We start from the raw sequence: 10,933 nt of genomic DNA, 5'->3' as shown, positions 1-10,933 counted from the left end.
GTTGTTGGCACTCAAAATTGACAGAAGTATTATTTTCTTTGGGTTTTCATCAAGGTAAAGCTGACTCTTACGTGTTTGTCAAAGAGGAGAAGCAACACAAGCTGTATAGTATCTGTTTTGTTGATGATATCCTATTCCTAAGGAAGGATGAAGCCATGTACAAAGCCACCTTAGCTAAATTACAGGGGCGCTTTGACCTGAAAGATCTTGGTGAGGTAACCAATTATCTCTCTCTTGAGATAGAAAGAAACCAGGAAGGTGATATTCTGGTACACCAGACAAAGAAAATCTATGATGTAATAACTAAGCTGAATTTGGTTGAAGCTAATGCTGTTGATACACCGATGGTTACAAGTTTTCAGCCTGATAATGCTGAAGATACCTTTTCTGATGGTACTTTGTTCTGAAGTGTTTTAGGCAAACTGAGTTTCATTGCCAGATGCACAAGACCAGACACTGCAGTCAGTGTGAATCTGTTAAGCAGACATGCTACCAAGCCCACTGTTAAAGATTGGAAGGCGTTAAAACACATTGCTCACTACCTGAAAGGTACTATATGCATTACAGACTGAGATTTACTAATCAGAAGTCTGGAGAGCTTGAAATATATGCTGATACAAGTTTTGGAAGTGATCCCATAGATGGTAAAAGCACGTCTGGTGTGTGCTATATATACAACTGTTTATTTGACTGGTCATGCAAGAAGCAAACAACTGTAAGTTTAAATTCCTGTGAAGCTGAACTTAAAGCTCTGGTGTATTCACTCATGGATGTTGAGTGGTTGTTACAATCATGTAAAGACGAGATTGAATGTGTCTTGTTCTATACAGGTTTATCAGGATAACAAATTTTGCTTGGCTTTGCTAAATTCTGAAGGTTGCAAGCAAAGAAACTTGCAAATCAAGTTATTTCATGCAAGAGACTGTATCAAGAGAGGATTGATAAATGTATCCTATATGCCAGGAAAAGAAATTCCTGCTGATCTCTTTTCAAAGGTTGTTAACAAGGAACAACTAAATGTGTTTGTACATATGTTGCAATTGTGCTAAATGCAATAGTTGGATGAAATAAGGGGAGGATGTCAGTATTTTCACTGCCAATTATTGCAAAGGGTCACATGATCCAATGTTTCAATTTCTTACCACTGTGTGTATGTGGGCGGAAGTCAAGACGACTTGTTTTTGATGACTCTGCTAATGTGTGCACATATCTTTCAGATGTGTGTCGCTGCTATGTACGGGACTCCGAGAAAAAAGGGGAGCATCCAGTGATCTGTTATTTATCGTGTTTTTAATATTCTATTGGGAGCCACCCAGAGTGACTGGGGGAACCCAGCCAGATGGGCGGGGTATGTATGTATGTATGTATGGGACGCGTGAGGCGCTGTGGGTTAAACCCACAGAACCTAGGACTTGCCGATCAGTAGGTCGATGGTTTGAATCCCCGCGACGGGGTGAGTTCCCCTTCCTCGGTCCCTGCTCCTGCCAACCTAGCAGTTCGAAAGCACGTCAAAGTGCAAGTAGATAAATAGGTACCGCTCTGGTGGGAAGGTAAACGGCGTTTCCGTGCGCTGCTCTGGTTCGCCAGAAGCGGCTTAGTCATGCTGGCCACATGACCCAGAAGCTGTACGCCGGCTCCCTCGGCCTATAAAGTGAGATGAGCGCCGCAACCCCAGAGTCGTCCGTGACTGGACATAATGGTCAGGGGTCCCTTTACCTTATGTATGTATGTATTTATTTATGTATGTATGTATAAATAAATAAATAAATAGATTTATTATTACTACCCACTTATACTCAGGTTAGGTGCATGGGGTGTTAGGGGAAGTTAGCACATCTGGTGGGTGACACATCATGCTCCTTCTGGGGTAGCTTGTCCACCTTTGGTCCCCATCCTGCGCTCAGCTCCTACCTGTGGCTCCTAGAAACTGTCAGTATGTGACAGCGGCCACACCTGGGAAACAGCTTCCACTGGCAGGCTAAACCAGGTGAGGGTAGCCAATGGGCCTCAACCCACATTTTCCAGGGTTAAACCAGTTTTCAATCTGTAGTATGGATGTTCCCTGGAGGTGTCCGACTCGGAGCCTATTACGTTAAGGTCAAACCAAAATAAGACGTTAGTGGTGCACTGCTGGCCTGCTCTTCCCATAGTACTTTAGGACAGTAACACAGAGGTTTTGCTGGGACAGAGTTCAAAGGGTCTCTCCAAACATCCTTCTTATTGCACATCAGTGATGAATTGTGCACATGATGTTATCAGGGTGGTCACACTCCAATCCACTATCAATGCTGTTTGTGTCTGCAAAAGTTTTGGGGTGGAATCACAGTTGGGACTCAGCTACATTAATAAAAAAAACACAGCGATTTGAATGTGCTATAAACATGCAACACCAGGTGGCCCCAGAGAGCAGGAAAATCTAAAACATGATTTTTTTTGTGTAATGATGATCCAATTCCTGACTTATTTATAGCGCCCCCCCCCCCCCATGTCTAGATTCATCCTTGTATTTCCAATCAGGGCATATCCTGCCGCTACCTGTGGAAATACCATAACTTTTTCATCCACAAATACTCCGATTTACTTTTTTACTGTGCTTTTGTTACGCTGCAGCCCCTCCCAACAGCAACAATGTGTCCCAATAGAACCATAGCTCAGTTGTTAGAGCATGAGACTCTTAATCTCACGGACATGGGTTCGAGCCCCACTGCAGGAGGTTGTTGAACAAGATCAGGGGTAGGCAAGCTAAGGCCCTTGGGCTGGATGCAGCCCAATCGCCTTCTCAATCCGGCCTGCGGACAGTCCGGGAATCAGCATATTTTTACATGAGTAGAATGTGTGCTTTTATTTAAAATGCATCTCTGAGTTATTTGTGGGGCATAGGAATTCATTCAACCCCCCCCCCCCATATATAGTCTGGCCCACCACATGGTCTGAGGACTGGCCCATGTTGTATTGTTTTATTGTTGTTAGCCGCCCTGAGCCCGGCTTCGGCTGGGGAGGGCGGGATATAAATAAAATTTATTATTATTATTATTATGGCTGAAAAAGGTTGCTGACCCCTCAACTAGATGAACCATGTGGTCCCTTAAAGGTAAAGGTACCCCTGCCCGTACGGGCCAGTCGTGTCCGACTCTAGGGTTGTGCACCCATCTCACTTAAGAGGCCGGGGGCCAGCGCTGTCCGGAGACACTTCCGGGTCACGTGGCCAGCGTGACGAAGCTGCTCTGGCGAGCCAGCACCAGCGCAGCACACGGAAACGCCGTTTACCTTCACACTATAAAGCGGTACCTATTTATCTACTTGCACTTAGGGGTGCTTTCGAACTGCTAGGTGGGCAGGAGCTGGGACCGAAAGACGGGAGCTCACCCCGCCGCGGGGATTCGAACCGCCGACCATACGATCGGCAAGTCCTAGGCACTGAGGCTTTTACCCACAGCGCCACCCGTGTCCCCATGTGGTCCCTTACAACTCTACAATTCCATGATTCTATTATTCTAACCAACTAAAGCAGGCTAAATCCACTACCACCATGTATTTGAAAACATCAAGCATTTCCCTGCATAAATGACACAGGACAAAACATGCAACGCAATGCAATAAAAGACTTTTATTATTTGCTGTGTATTTACATTTTCGTCTCCCAATTTTTATTTCTTCTTTATGCTATTTAGGGTATTCTTGGGATTCTTCTTTGTCTGAGGGTATTCTGAAATATAAGTTGGAGAACCGATGTTCTGGGGGCTGCCTCCCCGTGGACTTCAGTAAAACTGCTGCTTCCCCTGTTGCTGCCTGTTTGCATTCGCCATGTGCATCAGTTTGAGGAGGATATCCCCTGCCGAGCTGTCCAGCACAGTCAGGTTCCTTTCAGAGAGCATTCGACTCCTGTCGCTGTTTTCATCCACGCACGCTGCATCTGTGGTGCAGCTCTCTGTGGAAGAGAGGAGTAAAAACAAATATGAAATTTCCTGTGCTTTAATCTTCTGGCAAGCCTTTTGAGTTGGTCACAAAGTCTCTCCTGGTATTCTTGCAGTGAAGCTGGTAAAATGTGGCCTAGAGGATGTGAACTGCTAGGTGGATTTGTAGCTGTTTGACTAACTGAGGCCCAAAAGGACTCCCCAATGGTTCCTCCCAATCCTGGGAGAAAAGGACTGCTGCAGGGTTCTGTCCTGGGCCCCTTGTTGTTCAACATGACTTGGGTGAAGGCATAGAGGGGATGATCATCAAATCTGTAGATGACACCAAACTGGGAGGGGTAGCTAAGACCTCAGAGAATCAGGACTGAAGATGAGCTTCACAGATTGGAGAACTGGGCCCAAACTTTTTAAAAAAATGAATTTCCATAGGGACAAATATAAGGTTTGACACGTAGGCAGGAATAACCAGGTGCACAAATATAGGATGGGTGACACCCGGCTTGACTGCAGAACATGTGAAAAGGATCTTGGGGTCTTAGTAGAGACCACAAGCTTAACATGAGAGAACACTGTGATGCAGCAGCAAAAAAAGTGAATGCTAATCTAAGCTGCATCAACAGAAGTCTAGTGTCAAAGGAAGTAACAATACTATTCTATTTTGCCTTGCTCAGACCCAACCTGGATCATTGTGTCCAACTCTGGTCACCACAGTTTAATATTGACAAGCTGGAATGTGTTCAGAAGAGGGCAAACAGGGTGACCAAGGGTCTGGAACCCAAGCCTGATGAGGAATGGTTGAAGGAGTGTTGGGTATGTTTAGCCTGGGGAAGAGAAGACGGAGAGGTGATATGAGCCGTCTTCAAATATCTGAAGGGCTGTCCCATGGGAGACGGAGCAAGATTCTCTTCTGCTGCTCCAGGACCCAAAGCAATAGATTCAAATACAAGACAGAAGAGTCTGACTAAACATTAGGAAAAACTTTCTGAGCCTAAGAGCTGCTTGGCATTGGAAGTTTTTAATGGTAAGTCGGATGGCCGCCTGTCTTGCATGATCTAGTTGAGATTCCGTCATTGCAGGGGCTGTACTAAATGACCTTTGAAGGTTCCTCCCAGTTCTACAATTCTGTTATGCTATGGTCACGACTTGTTAAATATGTTGCAGTTCTTGTTATTAAATATAACAAGGAAAAAGCACACCAAGAACTCTGGCCAGTATAAATTTCAGTAGTGGCAGTGGTCCCTATTCACATATCAATAGTCAATTGTAACAAAAACTAATCCATTCAAAAGTATGTATTCTGACAAGGATTACAAACTCAGAGATTACAAACTCAAACTCATAAGGATATGTAGGAAAGCCTATTACCTTTTATATGTGCTTAAGGGGGCAGATGAGATCCCGTAGATCTTCTTAAAGGCGTAGAGTTCTATGGACTAACATGAACCTATCTCTACTCATAAACTCTCATCTCTAATCCTGTAACAAATTATTGTGTTATACATATCCCTTCAAGATTTAGTTTGTAATCTCTGTTTGAGTTTGTAATCTCTATTTGAGTTTGGCCTGAGTTCTTGGTGTGCTTTATTCATGGTCATGACTTGTAGCAGTTAATGTGTTTTGCCTTGGAGGTAGTTTTCCACTGACTCACATCCCCCCCTTCCTCTCTCCAGCACCCCCTCTTGCTGAGCTTCATCTCCCGTGCACGGATACCCTTACCGTCATTGCAGCATATGCCGGACGCTGCACACCTCCCTCCTGCACTGCAGGGCTTCCCACCGGCCTCGCAGGGCGAAGGCAGGTAATTTTCCTCCAGGCAGCGCAGAGTTTCCGGGGTGCCAAAGTAGCAGCCAAATTCTTCTCCGCAGCAGATGCTGGGGCCAAAGCAGTTTCCTTTCTTTCCAGGACCACAAGGAATGCACTAAGAGAGAGAGAGAGAGAGAATGGGTGGTGCTGAGTTCGAGTTTGGCTACGGCAACATGACTACAGGTATGCTGAACTAGATGGGTGTTTGGTCTGATCCAGCAGGGCTCACGAAAATCCATCCAGACCAACGTTCCCTGTCCCACAGCAACAAGCTGGGTGCTGCCAAGTACCCCACAAGCAGGGGAATCCCTGTCCCTGCCTTGGCTACTGGTATTCAGAGGTATATTGCCTCTGAAGCTGGAGGTTTCATCCAACCATGCTGGCTAACACAGACCTGTCCCCCAGGATGGATTTCTCTAATTCCCCTTTCAAAACCATTTGAGGCTACAGTCCTATGCATATTGTCCTAGGTCTAAACACCATGGGTGACATCCCACTTAACGTTACTCAGGGTAGACACACTGAATTTAATGCACATTATCATGATCCTAAGGGATGCGGGTGGCGCTGTGGGTTAAACCACAGAGCCTAGGACTTGCCAATCAGAAGGTCGGCGGTTCGAATCCCCGTGACGGGGTGAGCTCCCGTTGCTCGGTCCCTGCTCCTACCCACGTAGCAGTTCGAAAGCACGTCAAAGTACAAGTAGATAAAAAGGTACCGCTCCGGCGGGAAGGTAAACGGCGTTTCCGTGCACTGCTCTGGTTCGCCAGAAGCGGCTTAGTCATGCTGGCCACATGACCCAGAACCTGTACAAAGGCTCCCTTGGCCAGTAAAGCAAGATGAGTGCCGCAACCCCAGAGTCGGCCACGACTGGACCTAATGGTCAGGGGTCCCTTTACCTTTTTATCACGATCCTACCTTTTCTCGAAGGAGCTGAAGGTGGTCACATTGCTCTCCTCCTATCCATTTCATAAAGGCATTGTATTAATTAATCATTTTATATTTAATATTTCTCGCCACATCTACCAGGCAGAGTGATGTGCCTCTCTCTGAATCTGTTTTCTTTTTAGCAAGGTTCAGAAATGGGCTTTCTTTTTATTCCAATCACACCAGGTATCTTCATTTGAACCGAGTGCAAATGTGAACATTTGGCTCAACAAGCTGATCCTCACCAATTAGTATTTATTTCTTTAACAAATCCCGCTTGATTGTAACGAAGCCTTTAAGCAATTTGCAAAAAGGATTAAAATCATCTAAAGAAAAGAAATGTGTTTTAAGTAGGTGCTGAAAACAGTACAGCAAAGGGAACTGCCAGATATCACTAGGCAGGGAGTTCCAGAGTTTGTGTGTTGCCACACTAAAAGGCTGATCGCTTGTAACAGTGCCAATCCCACAGACTGAAGCCGTTGACTGGGCACATCTGGGGTAAGAGAATCATTCAATTATTGCTTAACACAGATGAAACACCTTTGATGCACCTCAGTCGTAAACGGTTACTTCTTTTAATGGCCCTCATTCATTCGTAAGAGGTCTCTTCAGAAGAGCAGCACAACTTAATATAAAACGGCTGTTTGGAGAAAATAGGTTAACTGGGAGTGGTGCTACAATGGAAGAATCACTTTGAACACGGAGCATCTAAAAGCCAGGGGGGAGATTCCTTTTTCGTACGCACACCTACTGGAGTGAGTTTCCCAACTTTTCCGCTGATGTGCCTGATGTGCAGACACCATCCAATAATAGACGGTCATGCTGGGAAAACCACCTGCTCACTTTAAGTTGCTGTTAAAGGCACAAGAGCAGACCAGCCCTTTTCTTCTTATCAGCTGGCAACACTGCACTGGTCTGTGTGCAGAGAAAGCGGTTAAAAGCAGTAGGGCTAGAAGCTTAAAGTCAGGGGTGGGGGACATGCAGCTCTCTAGCTGGTGTTGCGATGCAGCTCACATCAGACACCCAGAGAACATGACCAAATGCCCCAGAGGATACTGGGAGTTGTAGTCCAACAACACCTGGAGGACCTCAGCTTCCCCACCCTTGCTTTCTGTGATCAAGGTTGCAATCCAGTACTTACTTACCTGGTTGCAAATCCTATTGAACTCAATAAGGCTTACTTTTGGGACATGGGTGGCGCTGTGGGTTAAACCACAGAAAATAGGACTTGCCGATCAGAAGGTTGGCGGTTCGAATCCCCACGACAGGGTGAGCTCCTGTTGCTCGGTCCCTGCACCTGCCAACCTAGCAGTTTGAAAGCACGTCAAAGTACAAGTAGATCAATAGGTACCGCTCCAGCAGGAAGGTAAACGGTGTTTCCATGCGCTGCTCTGGTTCGCCAGAAGCGGCTTAGTCATGCTGGCCACATGACCTGGAAGCTGTACGCCGGCTCCCTCAGCCAATAAAGCAAGATAAGCGCCGCAACCCCAGAGTCATCTGCAACTGGACGGTCAGGGGTCCCTTTACCTTTACCTTTCAGTAGCTATGTATAGGCTTGCACCACACTCACATTTAATTATTGAGGCATTAATTGCATGTGCATCACTAAAGAGGCCTTTGCAAAGGAATGGTCTTGCAGGAAGGCAGTGTACTTGCTATGCAGCTTGGAAAAAGAGCATCAAAAGGGAATAAATACTTCAGTACAAGTGCTGGTATGAAAAATGCTTATAAATTTAATCTGCAATGTTTCAAGTGCATGAGCTGTGCACAGAGCATGACCTCATTGCTTCCCTCGAGTGAGGGTTTCACATTGTCCAGCTCACAGATAAATGAAGAGACTGACACATGTCTAACCTATGGGCTAGTGGCAAGCTGTGGGCCAAGTCTGAACCCCAAGCAACCACACTTGGCTCTGCTAGCCCTGCAAGCTTCTCTAGGGAACAGAAGTACAGAGAAGAGCAGCACTTAACACAGGCAACAGAAATGGGCCGGCATTCAAGGTTGGAAGCTGTGCTTCGAGATCCCTGCACCATTACTAAATTAAAGTCTTTCCTAAGATGCTTACTGTCTTATCTCCCTCTCATATAGACATATAAATCTATGGCAGCACACAACCCGTGTGTTCAGAACACCTTTAAAGCACCTAAATAATCCTGGGAATTGTAGTTTGTTAAGGGTCCTGGGAATTGTAGCTCTGTGAGGGGTAGACTGCCATTCCCAGGATTTGGGGCGGGTGCGCTTTAAATGTCCTTTAAAGGAAGGGTCGTCCCTGCAGCCTTGAGGGAGCATTCCTTCACTCTTTTGCTACAGTAGTTGCAGCACCTCTCTCTCTTCCATAAGGAGCAGTGCTCCATCCCTGTAGAGCAGAAACAGGTCTGAGAGGCAGAGCAAAGCAGAAAAGGGATTAGGGACACAAAGACACCTTTGGAACAATTCCCCCAGAACCAGCAAAGGAGCAGAAAAGCAGTCTCTTTCGGAGACAGGCGCATCAATTGAGATTTGCAGGTGCATCTATTGAGATCCTCCCCCCCCCTCTCTCTCCTACCTGTCTGATTTCTGTGTCTGGGAATGCTCTCTTTCCTCCCCGAGGGCAATTCTGGATGTAGCAAGCTGAAGACAAGGTGAGTAGGCAAAGGACGTAGACTGGAAGTGAGGTCTCAGGCATCCTGGTGGGTTTGCAAATCTTGCTCACAGGCTGTCTTCCTCTCCTGGCTTCTGCCTCCTGTATCTTCCTCCTCCCTGGACCACCTGGCTCTTTATACCCTTCGTAGCTCCCCTTTGCATCGACGCAACACTTCTATCATCATGGCCAGGGTGTTTATTTTCTCTGCCCCCACCCTCCTCCGCACAACTCATACCTCTCCACCCCCCTCCAAGCTGGACTTGAAATCACACAATAATTGAACCAATTCAGTGCAGAGCCAAGCTCAGGTCCCCAAAGTCTCTCTCTCCCTTGTTTATTTTATTTTATTTTTAAGTGGTGCAAGAATATTATTAATACGTGCATCATAATAAATTTGAGTAGGATGGATTGCAGCACTGGAGTACACAGGGAGGGGAGTCTGCCTGCAAAGAGGAGAGAGGCCTTCTGGGTGAATTTTCTCTGCCCGTGTGTGCAGGACTTCTTTTTCCAGGCGTCAAAGGCATCAAAAACAAGATTCTGCCAACAATTTCTACATAATTCCACTCATCTTTATACTCTTCCCCTGCGTCTTGTGGGATAATTTGGCTGCTTGAGCACTTGCATTCAACTGGGGATGCCCATATCTGTCAAATCTGTCAAGGCCCTTTCCACCTGGCCTAGGGGGTGAGGCCCACACTCAGCAGCCCCACTGAAGAGGCTCCTCATGAGGCCGGAGGAACATCGCCCAGCTAATGTTTTAGTCATTGATTGATTTTAATATGCTGGATTTGTATTAAAAATAGAAAGCGGGGTGTGTGTGTGTGTGTGTGTGTGTGTGTGTGTGTGTGTGTGTGTTGGTTTCTTGGAGTTTCTCATGTTTCCAGTCCAGTTTCAGGTGTTGTTGTTTTTTAAAGAAGTCCTCATGAAAATTCATTGGAATTTTAGAATTTCCCAGAACATATACATCTTATGCCATTTTGCCTAATATGCACATTTGTGCAAAGCAACGTCTAGTTTTTGCATGTGATCTCCACTTATATATACCCAACGCATGCAGTTTGGGGCACGTTGCTTGGCAGTGGAGCTGCATTGCAAAATTTGAAGAAGGGCAAGTTTCAATGGTTGGCTATGTTTTGGTTTGCATATTGTTCTGCAAAGTGAGAATTAGGGCTGATCTTTAAATGCCACCTGAATCAAAAGTCTCCCCCATCCTGGGGCAAAAGGCAAAGGGTTAAACATAAGATACTTACAGATACAAAAGAAAGAGGAGGCTTCACCCTCCCAGACTTTAAATTGTATTATGAGGCTGCATGTTTAGTTTGGATTAGGGACTGGATAAAACTGGAAAAGGATGAAGCATTAGATTTGGAAGGTTATGATAACAGATATGGATGGCATGCATATTTATGGTATGGGAAAGGGAAAGTACATAAAGGATTTTACAATCATATAATTAGGAAATCATTAATGAGAGTGTGGGAGAGGTACAAAGACCTAATAGAACAAAAAACACTTTGGTGGCTATCAACAATTGAAGCTTCATTACTTAAACCACTTGGTAAAAAGGGAAAGTGGCCTATGTATAGAGACTTACTGAGACATCAAGAAGGAAAATGGAAATTAAAAGATTATGAGGAAATCAAAGACTATTTTCAGAGTTGGTTGC

At 45.5% G+C, this 10,933-nt stretch overlaps 1 protein-coding gene across 1 annotated transcript; it reads right to left on the bottom strand.

Moving 5' to 3' along the window:
- Positions 1–3,603: 3,603 nt before the first annotated feature.
- LOC114604700 (vasotocin-neurophysin VT-like) lies at positions 3,604–9,350 on the bottom strand. Its single transcript, XM_028745083.2, has 3 exons — positions 9,190–9,350; positions 5,631–5,832; positions 3,604–3,928 (listed from the first exon to the last, which is right to left on the bottom strand). The coding sequence occupies exons 1-3, from the start codon at positions 9,307–9,309 to the stop codon at positions 3,759–3,761; spliced, it is 492 nt and encodes a 163-aa protein (XP_028600916.2). The 5' UTR covers positions 9,310–9,350; the 3' UTR covers positions 3,604–3,758.
- Between the last annotated feature and the right edge of the window lie 1,583 nt (positions 9,351–10,933).

This window comes from Podarcis muralis, chromosome 9 (assembly GCF_964188315.1).
Source record: "Podarcis muralis chromosome 9, rPodMur119.hap1.1, whole genome shotgun sequence".
NCBI lineage: Eukaryota > Metazoa > Chordata > Lepidosauria > Squamata > Lacertidae > Podarcis > Podarcis muralis.
The sequence above is the reverse complement of the archived record's forward strand: the minus strand, read 5'-3'. Positions and strand labels throughout refer to the sequence as shown.

What these genes read in the sequence shown, in the direction of transcription:
- LOC114604700 (XM_028745083.2), bottom strand. Translation starts at nt 9,309, where the DNA reads ATGCCTGAGACCTCACTTCCAGTCTACGTCCTTTGCCTACTCACCTTG. An exon ending in CAGACACAGAAATCAGACAG is followed by an intron (nt 5,833 to 9,189) that starts GTAGGAGAGAGA and finishes TCTCTCTCTTAG; the next exon opens with TGCATTCCTTGTGGTCCTGG. An exon ending in CGGCATATGCTGCAATGACG is followed by an intron (nt 3,929 to 5,630) that starts GTAAGGGTATCC and finishes TCTCTTCCACAG; the next exon opens with AGAGCTGCACCACAGATGCA.